Source organism: Lissotriton helveticus, chromosome 9 (genome assembly GCF_964261635.1).
Source record: "Lissotriton helveticus chromosome 9, aLisHel1.1, whole genome shotgun sequence".
Lineage (NCBI taxonomy): Eukaryota > Metazoa > Chordata > Amphibia > Caudata > Salamandridae > Lissotriton > Lissotriton helveticus.
Genome location: NC_136070.1, coordinates 662,406,293 through 662,425,195, shown reverse-complemented (window position 1 = coordinate 662,425,195; position 18,903 = coordinate 662,406,293). Strand labels below are relative to the sequence as shown.

Genomic DNA, 18,903 nt, shown 5'->3' with positions numbered 1-18,903 from the left:
GGAATCCCAGGCTCACTACTGACTCTTATTAAGTTATTATACTCTGATAATTGGGTCAAGGTGAGGATAGGCGATGGCCGAGCTTTGACCAATAAAATACTGGTGACTCGTGGCCTTAAGCAGGGATGCGTGCTTGCACCTTTACTTTTCAATTTATTTGTGGCCGATCTTACCAACTCATTAAATGAGGTAAACTCACATCCACCTAGGGTAGCCGGAAAACAAATGTCTAACTTGCTATATGCAGATGATGTGGTGTTGCTGAGCCACACAAAAGTGGGGCTGCAAAGACTGATCGATTGTACACTTAAATATGCAAAGGATAACCAAATGACAATAAATGAGTCAAAAACAAAAATAATGGTTGACAGGAAAAAAAAAGACAAAAGATGAAATGGTTGTTGGGACAAACACAACTAGAGCAAGTGGAGAGTTACCGATATCTCGGTGTCCTTTTTAATGAGACCGGAAGCTTTGTACCACAAAGGGAAGATATTGCAAGGAAGGCAAATAGCTTGATTGCGGCATTCAGAACTCTACAAAATAATCTACCTGCACTGTCACACGGGCCACTGTTAAAAATCATAGCTGCCAAACTACTACCATCCTTAAGTTACGGTGCTGAAGTGCTAAATGGGAAGGATGCTGTGCTCATCAACAATGCTGTAGCAAAAACCTATAAAATATTATTTACTCTACCATGTAACGCCTCTCAAGCGCAAATAAGGATGGAATTTGGTATGAACAATCAGCTATATGCCCGGCAAGGCCAAATATTAAAAGTTTGGAATAGAGTAAAAAATGATCAGGTGAATCAATTGTCTATAGCTTTGTGGAGAGAGGTTAAAGAAAACCAGAAACTGCAAGCGTGGAAATACCTAAACAACGCAAAAGAAGAATTTGGAATATCAGCAATCTGGGAAAACACTATAACGCAGGAAAGCTTTAAAAAAACAATCAATAAGCTGGTCACTCACCTATCGCTGCTTAAAGACAAAGCTTTGTTAGTAAAACGTAAGCACTCATGGCCAATCATAAATGGCTACAAAAAAAACCAAGTCCAAGCTTACCTCCATACGGCATGGTCAGTCCAAAGTAAGCGAACATTTATAGGAGCACGCTTTGGTCAATGGCCAGGTTTGTGTCATCTTCCACCCTGGAAATCAAACGAGGGCAATACATTATGCAGACTTTGCAAGGGGGGAAAAGAAGACATTGTGCACTTGGTATGTCTGTGCCCTGCCATAGCCTCAGAAAGGAGACTAATCCTCAGGAGGTTGTTTAATGCACGAAATATAAGAACTTGTAGACAAGCAATAATGGCGTGTCTAAGCCCGAATGACCTACCAATGAATGTTGCTTTTGTAAAAAATTTAAATGTGATTGCCAAAGGTCATAAGGAAAATTTCATTTAGTTTTATTAGTTTTTTTTTTTTTTTTTATTGACATTTACTATTTGCATGATGTATAACTGTGTATTGATGCTGATACTTTCTCTAAGGTCACATTTTTGTAAGATTTTAATCAATCAAACAAATAAACAAACTAGAAACTAGAGTCTGAGCAGGCCCCGAGCAAGCAAGGTAGCACACTGATGAAGATCGTCAGGAGGACCCACTGGCCAACGGTACAGGAATCGGAACAAGACCGTGAGCAGCTCACCAAGAAAGAAGTTCAAAGGTGCAGAGGATGCAGTGAGGGCACTGAGCTTGGAGGGAAGAGATGCTGGAGCTTCTTGTAGCCCAAAGATCTCAGGCGTGCAGAACCAACAAGCCTTGGCAACAGCAAGTTGATGAGGTGCACAGGGGTTCGGTCCCAGCGGTACCGACGAGGGATACTGGCCTCAAAGTTGCAGAGAGAACAGGTCAGGCCTTGAGGGAGTTGAAGAACTACCACCTGTGTTGTTGAGCCTCGGGAGGGCTGTAAGACGACAGGAGCAGCAGACCACTCAGCTTTGTTACGATGCCTGCAGATGCAGGGGAGCGATTCCTTCACTCCAATGGAGATTACTTAGGGTGTCCTTGATGCCCACAGGTCTGTTGAAGAACCTGGATGAAGCACAGATACAGACGACGAAGAAGACTTGCAGAACAGCAAGACCAGGTGCAGCAGCATGAGTCTTCGTTGGTGCTGTCCAGGCAAATTCCAAGTGTCCAGACGGTCGAAGAGTGACATAGTTTCAGTCTTGACTCTTGCCCCACAATAAATCTGAGGACCCACCCACAGGTAATTCCTAAAGTTCCCTAAGGAAAGAGTTGGAACAACTCGAGGGTCCCTCGCAGAGGAGGGGCTGGACAGAGGGGAGGATACTCCCATGTCATTTGTCCAGTTTTGTGACAGAGTGGAAGCCAAGGGTGCCCTGAACTGGCTCAAACTGGAGTGTGTGCCAAATGTGCTCTTCAAAACCATCTGGTGGTGCTGGCAAGCACCACCACCCCAGCCCAATACATTAAGGCCTTTGTGGGAGGTGGTCACACCTCCTTGCGACAAGAAACCTATTATGCTACCTTTCCATGCTCGAGCTTGGCTCAACAGCAAGAGGGCAAAATCATGTCTGTGGTCCGCAGCATCACTAGCTTGCTGTCAGACCCTGAAAGGCTGTTACCGGGAAAACATTGGATCATACTTCCAACACTGAAATCGGTGTTTGGGTATAATTGTGACATGTTTAATACCAAACATGACTGGGTTTGGTGCAGCCACTATATAGTTAGGCATCTCATAATGACTGATGTCCACTATATGTATTAAAATGGCTGGCCGCAGTAACAAAGCCTTGAGAATCGACTCTGGGGTTTGTAACGGTGTCCTGCTCATGCAGGGGCACCCTCACACTTATAACCAAGCACCGTGCCCTCTGGACTTAAGAGCCTGCCATAGGGGTGACTTATAGGTTTTAAGTGTAGTGACCTCAGATATAAGGAAACGTAGATCTGTTGTGAGAAGTGAAAGCACCAACTCACACAGGCTGCAAGGGCATGCCTATAGTCACAGTTTGAATTGGCAACCATGTTTGGCATAATACATGCTGCATCTCATGGGAGAACTCTGGTGTATCTATGCCCTATGTACCTTAGTACCATATACTAGGGACTTACAAGGGTGCACCAGTAGCCAATTGTGGATTTACAAGTGTACTTACCATGGTCAATTTAGAGAGAAAGCACAGTGACTGGGGTCCTTATTAGCAGGATCCCTGTCAGACTAGTTCAAAAACATACTGGCACCAAGCAAAATGTGGGGGTAACCATGAAGCAGGTCCTACTTTCCTGCACAGGCGGAGTCAGAGATCCCCATCAATTTGTTGAGCTTCGGGCGATCTGGTTGGCACTGAAAGCATCTCTTTCCTCTGTCAAGGGGAAGTTAGTGCAGGTGTTCAAGGACAACACCACCACCATGTGGTACTGCAACAAACAGGGCGGGGAGATTGGGGACCCTATGTCAAGAGACCCTGAGTCTCTGGACATGGCTAGAACAGCAGGACATAACCCTGGTGGTTCAACAATTGGCAGGTTCTCTGAACACCAGGGCGGACGAACTCAGCCGTCAATGCCTAACTGATCACAAATTAAGTCTTCAGTCACAGGTGGCTCAAGGTCTATTTTAGCAGTGGGGAGAGTCTTGATTAGATCTGTTTGCTTCTGAAGATATCATGCAATGTAAGCTGTTTTGCATGCTGGAGTTTCCAACGCGGCTATCGCTCGGTGGCGCTTTACTATGCTAGTGGAGCTCAGGCCTACTGTATGCCTTTCCGCCCATAAAACTTCTACCTAGGGTTCTCAAGAAGATCAAGAACGACTCGGCCCAAGGCCTTCTTGTGTCTTCGGACTGGGCAATGACAGTCTGGTTTCCAGATTGTCTGAAAATGAGCATCGAGCCTCCGATCAGGCTGCCCCTTAGGGAGCATCTTCTGTTGCAGTAGCAGGGTAGGGTTTTCCACCCAAACCTGTCAACTGTCTGCCACCTTGTGTGGAGATAAAGTGGTGACAGTTAATAGCTTTCAATCTTCCTCCCAATTTTGTGAGGTTATTTTGGCAGCCCTCCACTAAGACGATATATGACTGCCGATGGCAAAAGTTTGTAGATATTGTACAGAAAGTTCTATAGACCCTCTTTCTGCTTCTTTATCTACTATCCTTTTCTCATTCTCATCCTTGCCCAGCAGGGCTCTGCGTTAGGTACTCTCTAGGGTTATCTTTCTGCTCAGTCCGCTTTCTTGCAGCTGTCAGACCAACCCTCTTTTTTAAAAATCTCCTGTTAATAGATTCGCAAAATGGCTTGTACATATGTTTCCACCTACCCCCTTTGTCACGCCTCAGTGAGACCTTAATTTGGTCCTCTCACTTCTCATATGTGCTCCTTTCGAGCCGTTGCATAATTGTCCCCTCCGGCTACTTACCATCAAGACAGCCTTTCTAGTGAGTTAGTTGCAGGCATAGTCATTCAAGCCTCCATTAATGATGGTCTTTACAGATAAAGTGGTGCTTCACACCTGTGCTTCATTTCTTCCAAAGGTGGTGACCCCATTCCATCTGGGTCAATCAGTCATGCTGCCCACCTTTTTTGCTCCCCGGCATCCCTCTAAGGAAGAGGAGCATCTCTATCGTCTGGACCGAAAAAGAGCATTGTCATTCTTCCTTGACCGCACAAAAGAGTTCCGTTTAGACGACCAACACTTTGTGGGGTACGTGGGATCTAAAAATAGTCGATCAGTGCAGAAAAGGACCATTTCTCGCTGGGTCGTTCTCTGCATTATGATTAAGGCTCCCAGTTTTCCATTTCTACTGATTTTTACAGATAAATACAGATAGAAAACAATGTTTTTCCTGTCTGTATTTATTTTTAAAAGCAGAAAAATGTGGAAAATTGTGCTTCATGTGGGTGACTATCCGTACTGTGTTCGTGATGTCCAGGACAACAGCTGAGAAGATAGACCGCATGAGAAGTTAAAAAAACAGGTTGAGATTACCCTAAATACAGGCATACATTAAAACATATTTGTATTATAACGTAGTTATTTACCTGTGGGTGTAGTGTTTCACTATATTTGACTGTTTAATTTGCTAAAACACGACGGGCACAAAAGTATGATTACATATTTATCAGTAAAATTAATGTTGAAATATACTAATTCACAACCCTATTTATTTTCAAAAAATAAAATAAATATGGATAAATACCAACAAGGTGGCCAACAAAATAAATATGGATAAACACAGACGGAAATGTAAAAAAAAAATACCATCAAACCGGGAGCCCTAATTAAGATCTGCTAAACCCTTGCTAAGAAGCAGTGCCCTGAGGGCTTTCAAGCCCATTCCATCAGGGGGAAAGGCTGCAACCATAGCATTTTCTTGGGGCATCCCAGTCCTAGACATCTGCCAGGCAGCAGCTTGGGGGTCTTTGTACATGTTTGTCAAACACTACTACCTGGACATTCCGGTCTGCAGGGATTTTGCCTGTTCGGTTCTGCAGGACTTTTTAGGGTGAGAAATCTATCCGCAGCTCACTGCCAGGATGGTATGGCTTGGGTTATTATTCAAGGTAAGGACTGTGCAACTATAAGTATCTATCAGATGAACGAGTTACTTACCTTCGGTAACACAATATCTGGTAGAGACAATATCTAGCTGCAGATTCCTTACGGACCTACTCATTCCTCCATGCTTTGCAGACTCATTTGTTAGGGCTAGAGTTTCTCCCTTTTCAGGGCTGTTTCTTATGACACAATTAAGTCAGTAACTTCATGGCTCTGCGCTTCTGGTGTGTAAAAGTGAAAAGTACTTAAGTCTGCACGTCTGGGTGGCGCCTATATAGGTAACCGCAATTTCATAACCGGCGCCGACGACATCACACTGAGCCGAATGGAGCCACCCGAGAGCCCGCGCAAGGGGTACTGCTCACTCAAAAGTTTCCAGATCCAGCCTGCCTGGGGAATTCAAAGGTAAGGAATCTGCAGCTATATATTTTCCCTACCAGATAATGCATTACGGAAGGTACGTAACTTACTCTTCTGGCACTTCTGGGTCTACAGCCTGATGTGAAGGCTCCAGGTGTGCTGAAAGCCACCGGAGATGGTGAACTTATCAGCCAGACATGTGGTTGTGCCAGTAGACATGGCTGTGTAGTTGATGCAACTGGCTTTGAAGGTGGTGTTGCTCACCAAGGCAAACAAGAGGAGTGCCATCATTGTGGGATGGGCAATGTGGTCCTATTTTTTAAGGCCTTTGACGAGGCATGCTGCGGCATGCTGGATGCTGTTAAGGGGGGCAGTGTAATGGTTGCAGAGGAAGGTGTTGGCATAATTCAGTTGAGAGAATAAAAAGATTTTGAATGCAGGTCAAAAGTTGTTTCCTAGGGGGAATGGTTTCACTTTATCTGGTAAGATAAAGATTTCAATATTTCTGGACTCAGTCATTCGATTCAGTTTCAGCAAGTATCCTTTTCCTTATGAAGTTGTTTAGTCAAATTCCTGATATTTTAAGAGATGAAGTTTTGCATTTTGAAATTGCTGTGATCGGAAGCCAGTGGAAGGGTCTGCTTGATTTTGGTTCTAAATTGAATTTATATCAACTACCGGATAGCATTAATTTAAGATATAGTCCATTGATAATGGTTGTCCCTGGCACATTACGTAAGGACTAAATGTATCGCCATTTACACCATATTACCAGATTACATTTTTGAATGCTGATGATAGAAGAGTAACATATCCACTGTTCTTCCTCACAGGTCCCCCGTAAACTTGTTTATGACCAGCTAAACCAGATCCTCGTGTCAGAAGCAACACTTCCTGAGAACATTATTCTGGTGAACACAGTAGACTGGCAGGGCCAGGTAAGATTCCTCGCAAGTAGTGAATGCTCATGGAGTGAATTGATTGTATTGTTTAAAGGAACACAAAATTCAGGCTAGGTCAAAGGAAGCAGATTGAGCTATAAGACCAGGCATAACTGTCGTATCTTATTACTTGTTTTTTGCAAACAAGTGCTCGTTAGCAAGTCTTAAGTGGCTTCTTTACCTAGCCAATCACCATGCAGTTTTGTAATTTGTACTACATTTGATGGTTCCTATATCTCCAGCATTGAATCTTTCATGGGTTCACATGCTTGAAGCATTTTTCCGTTGTCTAGGTGGGAATGAAACTGTAACTTTACAAAGCAGTAAAAAGACAACATGGCTGAAAGGCCTTAGAGCGGAGCTTATTTAGTATCACCCAAATGTCATTTGAAAAGACCCAAACTTCAGCCAGTGAGTTTAGTGCCTTGCACCTCACCTCTCCCAGAGACCATTTTGCCCAGTTTTCTACTGGATCTCTTGTGGAAAGGGAGTCAAAGAGCTTTGCTCCCTCTTCAAATAGATAATCTATTTTTATTACAAAAACCTTTAATTTTCTCTTGTTTAAAAAAAAAAAAAAAAAAACTTTAATTGTCAAGTTGCACAAAAAGCGCATGGCTCCGTACTCCAGAGTCCACTGCAGTATCACATTACACAGTTATATGTCAGCAATCGACCTTTTTGAGAAAACAAGACAAACAGTACTTTCGAGAATGGGTATCATTGAGAATAACAACCCCGTGCCCCAACTGTTCCCCCCCAACCCCCAAGTTGCGAAACCACCACCGAGACCCACCCACCCGAACACACACACACACACCCCAGACCACCTTCCCCCCCCCCCCCCGCGCCAGGCCCAACCACCCCATCCCCACCCTCATTCCACCGAGATATCATCCGTTTCAGCCGGCGGCTCCGGCCACAAGCCCCTATAGTCAGCCCACCGTTCCAAATTTTGTAATGCTTATGCGGGCACCCCCGCACCACAAAAATTGGCCGCTACAACCCCATGCAGAAGTCGAATCCGTTTTCCAGGCAGCCACCGAGGGCGCCCACGCATCCTTCCACATCTGGGCAATATCACGTTTCGCCAAGGTGAGGCCCAACTGAAGCAGATGCCGTTTATATATATTGCCCCCGATCCCTTCCATCACGTGCAATAGGGCAAACTGTGGCGTACGTGGAAGCGACCACCCCAGGACTTCAAAGAGGCAGGCCAAGATCCCTCTCCAGAAACGGTCTAATGACAAGCATTGCCAGATGGTATGTAGAAATGTGCCTTCCGCCCCACCACACCGGAGGCATTCCTGGGCAGCGATTAGCCCCGCCCGCAACAACCGTACCGAGTAAAATAGACCCAGTGAAGATATTTAAATTGGATGAGGCGGAGACGAACTGCTATGGCTGCCCCCCCGTGGTGCGGCTAAGGCTTCCCTCCAGTCTTCTTCTTCCAGGACCCCCACATCCCCCTCCCAAGCCTCCCGTAATTTCCCTAGTTGGGACGCACTGTGAGTGACCAAGGTCTGGTATATGCTTGATATCTTTTTGGTCTCCAGGTCACCCATGAAAACTTTCGCTTCCAATGGACTAAACTCTGGATTAGAGTCAAGGCCCTCCAGACTAGGGGCAAGCGCGTGTCGGAGCTGGAGGTACCGGAAGAATTGCGGCTGGGGTATGCTGAATCCCACCTGCAAATCGCGAAAACGACTTGAGGGAGCCATCGCGCACAAACTCTCCCAGGGTGGAAACGCCAATGGCGTACCCCCTCACCCCCCCCCTCCACCCCTCCAACCCAAGGAACTGCCCCAGGGTCGAGTTGACCAGCTGGAACCATCTGGGCGCAATCGTGTACGGGTGGTTCCGCAATTGATATAGCAGGTGGGGGAGTACGACCATTTTGAATATTGCTGATCTGCCATAGATCGTCAGTGGCATACGGGTCCAAATTTTGAGATCCGCCTGTACGCGCTCCCAAACTGGCACCACATTCCGCTCCCATGACACCACCGGTACGTCAGAGAGGAAAACGCCCAGGTATTTGAGGCCTCCCACCGCCACCTGTAGCGTAGACTCCCATGCACCCACCCCATCCCTCGCCCCCAGCACCCATAATGTAGATTTACGAGGGTTCATGTAGAACCCGGACGCCTCCCCAAAGATTCGCATGATCTCCAGTATCCGCGGCCCCGACTTATTCAAGGCCGTTAAAAAGAAGAGGACGTCGTCTGCATATAGTGCGATCCTATCCGAGAGACCAGTAGCTCACTCAAATCCCTCCAGCTGTGCATCGATGCGCAACCAGGCCGCGAGCGGCTCCATAGCCAGGGCAAACGACGCTGTCAAGTTGGTGTATAGCAGCCTCACATACGACAAAAACCTGGGCCCAAGATTAAGCCGACGAAGAAGGGCGAACAGGTAGACCCAGCTCAGGGAGTCGAACGCCCTGTCCATGTCTGCCAGTAGGAGCGCCGCTTGCACCCCTGTCTGCCGGACCGCTGCCAGAGCTACATGGGCCGGCCGCATGTTGTGCTGCGTCACCCTCTGGGGCATGAACCCGGCCTGGTCTGGGTGGACCAAAGCAGAAATATACGGCAGAAGGCGGTTAGCTAGAGCCTTGGATAGAACTTTCGCCTCCACATTAAGGAGAGAAATGGGGCGGTAAGAGGCATGTTGCTCCGGAGGCCAACCCGGCTTATGGAATACCACTACTTCAGCGTAATAAGTGGCGAAGCTGTCCGCTATGGCCCTGGGGTCTGTTAGCGGCGCCCCATTCTCATCAAGCACCCCTGGGAGGGCCTGTGGATAAAAAAAACCCTGGCAGAGCCGATGTAGCATTTTGCTCGACTTGTCACCCCATTGGCAGATTCTGCTCTGTGTCGCCAGCCAGACTTGGCGGGCCTCATCTAACAGGAGAGAGGCGTACGACTGCTGTGCTTGCAACAGCTGACGCACCACCAGACCATCACTCGCCCCTCGGCTCCGACGCTCAATGGTCTCCACTTCGGCCTCCTCCTTGACCAACTCCTCACGACGCTTTCGACGAGCCACCGTACACAATGCTATATCCCCCCCCCCCCCGTAGAGTGGACTTCAGTGCCTCCCAGAGCGTTACTGCGCTAGAGACCGAACCGTCATTGGCGAGGAAGTAGTCCGCAATCGCCTCCCGCATGTGCCTCTCGTAGTCGGCATTCTGCAAATGCCATACCGCTAGACGCCAGAGAAAGGGCTGTCGCCCCCTACCTAGCCGCAACTCCACAAATACCGGAGAATGGTCCAACAGCCCCCTGGGGAGTATCCCAGCAGCCATCACCGTCGTCACCCTTGCCCTGGGGACAAAAACATAGTCGAGCCTAGAGAATGATTTGTGAACCGCCGATAGGAAGGCAAACTCCCTCTTGTCGCCATGCGCATGTCGCCAAGTGTCCGCCCAATCCAGACCAGTAACCAGGGAGTGTAATTTTGTGGGGCGCGTGCTGCTCGAACCCCCTCCCAAACTACTTCTGTCCCTACCCATATCCATAACATCGTTCCAATCCCCACCCACAACTGATGCCACGTCTGGCATATCTGCCCATAGAGAGAGCAACCGCTCAACTAAAGAGCACTGTAAAGGTGGTGGGGCATACACACAACCCAACACAATGGGATCCTCCCCAATTGTGCCCCGAAGGAACATGTAGAGCCCTTGTGGGTCCAACCACTGCTGAAATGGACAAACGGGACCCTGTGGTGGATTAATACCTCCACCCCCCTGGAGCCCTGTGTAAACCCAGCATTAAAGACCTGCTGGAAGCGCTGTAGGCAAAGGACCTTGGAGCCCATCAAATGGGTTTCTTGTAGCAGGAGGACATCCGCTCCGGCTCTCTTGGCCTGACGCAGGACAGCCCCTCGTTTGATCTTGTCCAAGATTCCACGCACGTTCCAGCTCATTACCCGAAGGGTGCCCGCCGACACCCGAACATCTATAGCCCCACCAGCCATCAGGCCTCAAGCATGGTACAATATGGACAGGAGGAATCGTCAGCATGCTTGCGTTTAGTGGTGTACCCAGTGTATAAGCGCAACCCAAACACCCAACCAAACCCCATTCCCACAACAAAACCCCCCACCCCAAACCACAAAAACTCTGAAGTACCTGTTGCGGTGGGGTCAACACCATACCCCCAACAGGGAGGCACAGTCTGCACCCACCAATGGATCCCCAACTCACAGCCCATAGCCCCCTGACACACCCCTCACACACACCACACAGGTAGGGGTGCAGCCCTCCTAGGGGCTCCCTCAATATAACATGATGAAATAAATCACACAGTCCAATTGAATAGGCATCTCGGCGTCCATTAAGACACAAGAGTCAAGGATCCACAAGCTGTCGTTGAGAAGCCGGATCCCCCCCGGGAGGAGGCCCCGCAGGACACGGAACGCCTCTGGGACCGTGATCTCCTATGCGTCTTCCGACGCTGTCCACGGGGATTCTTCAACGGCCCTTCACTCAAGGATGAATCAGATTGCAGTCCTGGCGGCGTATGCGCCCGCACCCGCACAGTCTCATCAGTCCATTTGAAGACCTCCTCTGGGGAGTCAAAGGAATGGGTGCGGGATTGAAACACAACACGCAGGCAAGCTGGAAACAGCAAGGCATATGGGAGCTTAAGTTCCCTCAGTCTGGCCAACAGCGCCACAAACGGTTGGCGCTGTTGCTGCACAAGTCTGGTATAGTCAGGAAACACCAGGATATGATGGTTGTCATTTAAGAAGGGTTCTTTGAGGCGGGCCTGCTTCAACACGGTGTCTCGGTCAAGGTAATTTAACAACTTCACAATCACTGGTCTCGGGCGAGCCCCCACCGGCGGTTTCTGAATGAGCACCCTGTGTGCCCGCTCCATGACGAAGCACCGGGACAGCGCATCGGGGGGAGCGAGCTCTCCAACCACTGAGTGAGAAAGCGCTCCATGTTGCCATTCTCGCACCCCTCCTGGAATCCAACTAAGTGCAAGTTGTTTCGCCGCGCCCATCCCTCCGCATCCTCAACCCGGAGCACCAAACCCTTCTGGAGGCCTTCCAGGTTCGCCACTGTTAGAACCGGGCGTCTCTGGTTGGCAAAGGTAAGTACCTTGGCCCAAGTAGGGACCCCTAGCTCCGGTCAGGGCGACGGAATAACCCTCTGAGATAACCCCTGCTCACCCTCTAGGTAGCATGGCGCGAGCAGTCTAGGCTAAACTCGGAGACAATGTGGATAACATTTGCACTTAACACAACAGCAATTCCCAATCCACCACAAACTGAGACCACACAGGTAAGTATATATAAAATATAACTTTATCTAGTTTCAGCATGTAAATGAAGCAGTTGCATGATAATCACTTCTTTAAAACACATAGCATTTCTAACTTAAAGGTTGCACGTTAAACACTTCATTTAGAACAAGGTTGCACTTAATTCTTAGTAGGTCTTGTAAATAGGCAGTTCTTAGCATAAAAATAAAAATAGTCTCTAGTCTCTCAAATCAGCACTTAAAAATATGCCCCTGATTTCTATGCACTTCGCTCTTAAAACGAGCCAGGAAAACAATGTCAGCGCTTAAAAATAGCCAGGTTGATCGGCCCCTAATACCAGGAATGCTAAGCGCGGCAGCGCGTCTCACCCGAAGGCTGGGGGGACTCCTTTTCCTTCCCCCGGCACTTCTTTATGCCTCAGGCGAGCCTCCCTTGCCAGCGCTCACTCGCGCTTGGGCCCGGCCGGTCTCAGCAGGTCCTCCGCCCGCTCCCAGTCTCTCGGGGGCGGCGAGGAGCAGAGACGGCAGGCCGGGGGCCCGAGCACTCCTACAATTCCCTCGGCGAGGTCGGGTCAGTCTTCCCCGGTCCCGGCGGTGATTACGCAGGCAGACGAGGTCCTTGACGACGGGAGCCAATCCTGTCGCGGCCCTTCAGCCGAGCCTCCCGTGACGACACCGCCACGCAGGGGGAATCAGCCAATCCGGTCGCGGCGCTTCTGCCGAGCCTCCCGTGACGTCACCGCCTGCTCTGGGGAAATCGACCAATCCGGTCGCGGCGTTTCTCCCTCAGCCTACGGCGGCAGCCAACCACAGCGCGGCCCCTTCGTGGCTGCGAGCAGACCTTCGGGGGTGATTTCAGGGCCCGGGCCCGCGGCGATGCTGAGGCGGGTCAAGCGTATCTAGCCCTCACCACGCTGGAGCGCTTCAGAACCCTCTGGCCCCCACCAGCACGTGTCGATGAACACGTCGATCTTGAGATGCAGCAGTTAATAGACAGCGCGGCGCTCTCAAGCAGAACAGAGAGCAGCCAGCGCGCTACACGGGGCAATCAGCAGGGCTTAGTCCAGCAGTCCCCGAGTTTCCCTGCACACAGCAGCTTCACGATCGCCTTGCCACACAGCAGCTTCAGGATCGCCTTGCCACACAGCAGCTTCAGGGGGGGCACCGCAGAGTCTTGTTTCCTTGGGCAACCTTTATGTTCCTGGGTTGCAGACAGGGGGCCAGCTCTTCTCAGGCCCTTGGAGATTCAAGCTTGTAGACACAGCACACAGCAGAGTCTTGGCAGTTTCAAGTAGGCAGGGTCACAGCACACAGCAAAGTCCCTTTCTTCTCCTTAGCTTCCAGGTGGACAGCAGAACAAGTCAGCCCTTAGAGCACACAGCAAGGCAGTCTTCCTTCAGTTCTCTAGCTGTCCTCCGTCCAGCGAGGGTTCCTTCTTGCTTGCAGAATTTCAGAATCTAATCCTCTGCAGACAGGGGTCCTTTCCTTATACCCCCCAATGTCTTTGAAGTTCTTGGTGCATGGAGGCCCTGGGTCCAGTCTAAACCAGTTCTGGGGGTTGCGGAGCACTGAGGTGTCTCTGGCTTTCTTCTTCCTGTCAGCTTCAGGGCCAGTGGGGTCAGTTGACCACCAGGAGAGAGCTAATGTGGGGGAGGTAGGCAGGCACAGCCCAGCACTTATCTGGCATTCCTTCCTCCCTCCTCCCAAGCAGGCAGATGTGCCCTTTCATCCCCGGGATGGCTCCGACCCTCTCCTCTGGGGCTCTGCAGCCCCTTCCTGTCACATCCAGACCAGGCAGACATTCCACAAACCCAGGCACACAGAAAGGTTTAGACAAGAGAACAGCCACTTTCTAAAAGTGCTATTCTCCAACACAGGATTTAAAAACACCCTTCACTAAAAGATGTGTCATTAAATTCTGAGTCCAGGGATATCTTTCACTTATGTCCCATCTTGCTCCTATGGGGAGATAGGCTGGTATCACATGGGCCTAGCCCCCCTCCATGTTACTCTATGGAGCAAGATAGCCTTACAGCGGTGAGCACACAAAATGGCTGTAGCCCACTACCAGAGCATAGTACCTGCACTAGCACACGCTCTACCATATCCATACACTGCACCCTGCCCAGGGGGGTACCTTGAGCCTTCCATAGGGGTGACTGATGTGCACAGACAGGGAAGGATTAGGCCTAGCCAGTGGGGACACTGGCCAGGCTGACATGGCAGTCACTGACTGCACACAGGCCCTGCGCTGGCAGGCCTGAGTCACCTTTTAAAAGCTACTCATGTGGGTGGCGCAATCTGCGCTGCAGGCCCACTAGTAGCATTTGTCATCACCAGCCCTGGCACACACAGTGCCCTCTACTAGGGACTTCGTGGTGATACAAATATGCCAATTAGGTATACTCAATCAATATCACAATTTACAGAAGGAGCACTTACACTCTGACACTGATCAGCAGTGGCAGAGTGTCCAAAACATCTAAATCAGCAAAAACGAAATCCAGCACAGCATCAAAACACATGAGTCAGAGGCAAAAAGATGGGGGAAGAACCACGCCAAAAGGTGTCAGGTCTAACACGTGTCCCCTCCAGCTGAAAGTGGGGAGAACTACCCAACCTCTTGGGAGTCCTCATCACTAAGGCGGAAGAATCTGGACAGACCGTCAGCGTTGGCGTGTTCTGTACCAGGGCGGTGCTCCACCGTAAAGTCCATCCCCTGTAGGGAAATGGACCACCTCAACAATTTTGGATTCTCACCCCTCATCTGCATTAACCATCTGAGGGGCCTGTGGTCGGTCTGAACGCGGAAGTGAGTCCCAAACAGGTAGGGCCTCAGCTTCTTCAGAGCCCAGACCACAGCGAAAGCTTCTCTTTCAATGGCACTCCATTTTTGTTCCCTGGGGATTAGCCTCCGGCTAATGAAAGCCACAGGTTGGTCTCCTCCCTCATCATTGATCTGTGAGAGCACTGCTCCCACGCCTTGCTCTGAAGCGTCAGTTTGCACAATGAACTCACTTGAAAAGTCAGGTGCCTTAAGCACCGGTGCTGTGCACATGGCAGTTTTGAGGGTGTCAAAAGCAGTTTGACAGGCCTCAGTCCAATTCACTTTCCTGGGCTGATTCCTAGATGTCAGCTCTGTCAAAGGGGCCACAATGGTGCCATAGCCTTTGACAAACCGTCTGTAATACCCGGTGAGACCTAGAAAGGCTCTCACCTCAGTCTGGGTCTTGGGGGGTTCCCAAGCCAGAATGGTATCAATTTTTGCCTGTAGGGGCGCCACCTTGCCGCTCCCCACCTGGTGTCCCAAGTACACCACAGATCCCTGCCCTATCTGGCATTTACTGGCCTTGATAGTGAGGCCTGCCTTCTGCAGAGCCTTCAACACTTCAGTGAGGTGTTGCAGGTGTTCCTCCCAAGTGGAGCTGAACACCGCAATGTCATCCAGGTAGGCTGCGCTGAATTGCTCCAGCCCTGCCAGTACCTGGTTGACCAATCTCTGAAATGTGGCGGGGGCATTTTTCAACCCAAAGGGCATGACACGGAACTGGAAGTGTCCTTCCGGCGTTGAAAATGCTGACCTCTCCTTTGCCCCGTCAGTTAAGGCAATCTGCCAGTACCCTGAAGTCAAATCAAAAGTACTCAGGTACTGGGCAGCTCCCAACCGATCCACCAGCTCATCAGCTCTGGGGATGGGGTGCGCGTCAGTCTTCGTGACCGCATTGAGCCCACGGTAGTCCACGCAGAACCGAAGTTCTGGGGGGCCACCGGGGGTAGCAGCTTTCTTAGGCACTAAGACCACTGGGCTAGCCCAGGGGCTGCTGGAGGGCTCAATAACCCCAAGCGCCAACATCTTGGAAACTTCTTCCTTGATGCTAGCTCTGACCTTGTCAGCCACCCTGTAAAACTTCTGTTTCACAGGCATGCTGTCTCCAGTGTCCACGTCGTGGACGCACCACTTGGTGACACCTGGGGTCAGGGAGAACAGTGGGGCGAACTGACCCAAGACTTGGCGACAGTCCTCCTGCTGTTCTGGGGTCAGGGTGGGGGAGAGGACCACACCATCCACTGACCCATCTTGCTCCTTGACTGCCAGGAGGTCAGGGAGAGGATCACTATCCTCCTCCCCTCCAACATCTGTAGCCATGAGCATCGTCACTTCCGTTCTTTCAAAGTGGGGTTTGAGGCGGTTCACATGTAGCACTCTCAGGGGCTGCCTGGGAGTCTTCAGGTTAACCAAATAGGTAACCTCGCTCTTGCGCTCCACCACCTCATATGGGCCAGACCACTTGTCACGGAGCGCACAAGGCTCCACTGGCGCCATCACCCACACCTTCTGACCAGGTTGGAACTCAACCAGAGAAGTGTTCTGGTCATACCACCTCTTCATTTCCTCCTGGCTAGCCTCCAGGTTCTCTTGAGCGAGCTTCCTGAAGCGCTTGGTCTGGTTGCGAATGGCCAGCACATAGCTGAACACATCCTGAGGGGTTTTCCCACGGGATTTCTCCCACCCCTCCTTCACCAGAGCCAGAGGCCCTCTGACAGGGTGGCCATACAGCAACTCAAAGGGACTGAACCCTAATGATTTCTGAGGCACCTCCCTGTAGGCAAACAACAGGCATGGCAACAAGACATCCCATTTCCGCCTCATGGGCTCTTCCAGGCCCATAATCATGCCCTTCAATGTGCGGTTGAATCTCTCAACCAAACCATTTCCTTGAGGGTGGTAAGGAGTGGTGAATTTGTATGTCACCCCACACTCACTCCACAGGGACTTCATATATTTAGAAATGAAGTTTGTCCCGCGGTCCGAAACGACCTCCTTCGGAAATCCCACCCGGGAAAAGATCCCCATCAGGGCACGGCCCACCACTGGGGCGGTGACTGTCCTGAGCGGAAGGGCTTCCGGGTACCGAGTGGCATGGTCCACCAAGACCAGGATAAACCTGTTGCCTAGGGCTGTCTTGGGATCCAGGGGCCCCACGATGTCAATGCCCACCCGCTCAAAAGGGGTGCTCACCACGGGGAAGGGTTGGAGGGGTGCCACACGCTTCCCTCCACTCTTGCCACTGGCCTGACAAGTCTGACAAGACTTACAAAAGGCAGAGACGTGCGTCTTCATCTGGGGCCAGTAGAAATGGGTGACAAGCCTGTGATAGGTCTTGTCTTGCCCCAGATGTCCTGCGAGAGGCACGTCATGAGCCAGACCCAGTAGGAAGTTCCTGAAGCGCTCCGGTACCACCAGCACACGGGCTGCGCCGGGCTCAGTGAACTTAGGCTCACTATAAAGTAAGTCATCCTCCCAATAGATCAAATGCTCCTTGGACCCCAGGCCTGCGGCCTGGTCGGCAGCCTGCTGCCGCACACCAATGAGAGAAGGGCACTCCTTCTGAGCCTGGCAGAATTCCTCCCTGGAGGGACCACCCTCTTGCTGCCACTGGGACAGCTCAGGCAATTCCCCTAGTTCGGCCACTTGCTCCCCTGTAGGTTCCAGGGCATCCCCTTCCGGGTCTGCCTCCTCCTGGACCGTGGGAACAGTGGGGGCCGGTTTCCCGCGCCCTCTACCCCTTCCTCTCTTGGCAGGTCCCTGGGCCATTGTTCCAGGCTCCAGCTCTGTTAGACCGCCCTCTCTTGCTGTCATTGCACGGGTGGACACACAGATCCACGCAGGCAAACCTAACATCTCCAAGTGAGTCCGGTGCTCCACCTCTTTCCATGGGGAGCTCTCCAGGTCATTACCTAATAGACAATCTACAGGCAAGGCATCACTTACTACAATCTCCAAAATACCGGAGACTCCTCCCCATTCAAATGGAACTTTCGCCAGCCTGCAGTAGCGCACTGAACTGTCAGCTGCCACCACAGGCCGGAGTACCTGGGGAACAATTTGCTCTTCAGACACCCACTGACACCTAACAGATGTCACGCTGGCCCCTGTGTCTCTCAGAGCCTCCACCACCTGTCCATTGATGGTCACCTTCTGCCCGTATTTCTTAGTGTTTTGGGGCAGCAAGGTTTCCTGGGCCATCTCTCGGTCTCCTAGAGAGACAAGGGTCATCAATGCTAACCCCTCCTCCCCACTAGAAATCAAATCCCCTCCCAAAGCTACACTGGCTATCGCCGGAGCTGGAGCTGGAGCACCAGTGGGTGCAGATTTCTTCTTTGGACAGTTTGGAGCAATGTGCCCCACCTCCCTACATGCATAGCAAGTGAGGGTCTTCTTGTCCTGCGGGCCCTTATGGGGCCAGGACTTCTTAGACTTGGGGGGTTGAGACACCTTCTCTTGGGAACTACTTTGGGGCCCTTTAGAGGACTCCTTTTGATTACCCGTGTCCCCCCCACTCTTCTGCTGGGGACCCTGTCCACCTTTGGCTGGGGTACTTACCACCCCCTTGTGGACCCTGGTGCTAGTCCACCGGTCCGCCTCTTTAGCAAGCTCACTGGGATCAGTTAACTTACTGTCTAAAAGATGCTGGCGCAGCTCTGGGACACACAAACTACTTAAGTGCTCCCTACTAATCAAGTGACACAACCCCACATAATCAGTAACTTTGCTGCCCTTCATCCAACCTTCCAGTGCACGCGTGTACATACTCACACACTCCACCCAAGTACTTGAATCAAGCTTCTTGAAGTTCCTAAACTTCTGGCGGTACTGTTCAGCAGTGAGCCCATACCTGAGGCACAAAGCCTCCTTCATGGCGGAGTAGGACAAAGCATCCTTTGCGTCTAAGGGTGCCAAAACATCCCTCCCAGAGGCCTCAAAATGCTTCCACAATCCTGCTCCCCAA

General features: G+C 50.7%; 1 protein-coding gene across 2 annotated transcripts in view; it reads left to right on the top strand.

Annotated features, from left to right (window-relative positions):
* PACS1 (phosphofurin acidic cluster sorting protein 1) overlaps positions 1-18,903 on the top strand; it is a 1,445,983-nt gene that overhangs the window by 1,011,762 nt on the left and 415,318 nt on the right. For both annotated transcript variants that reach the window (XM_078660756.1, XM_078660757.1), the window contains one exon: positions 6,733-6,837. In XM_078660756.1, the coding sequence (XP_078516882.1) occupies positions 6,733-6,837 (105 nt within the window). The remainder of the gene's footprint in view (positions 1-6,732; positions 6,838-18,903) is intronic.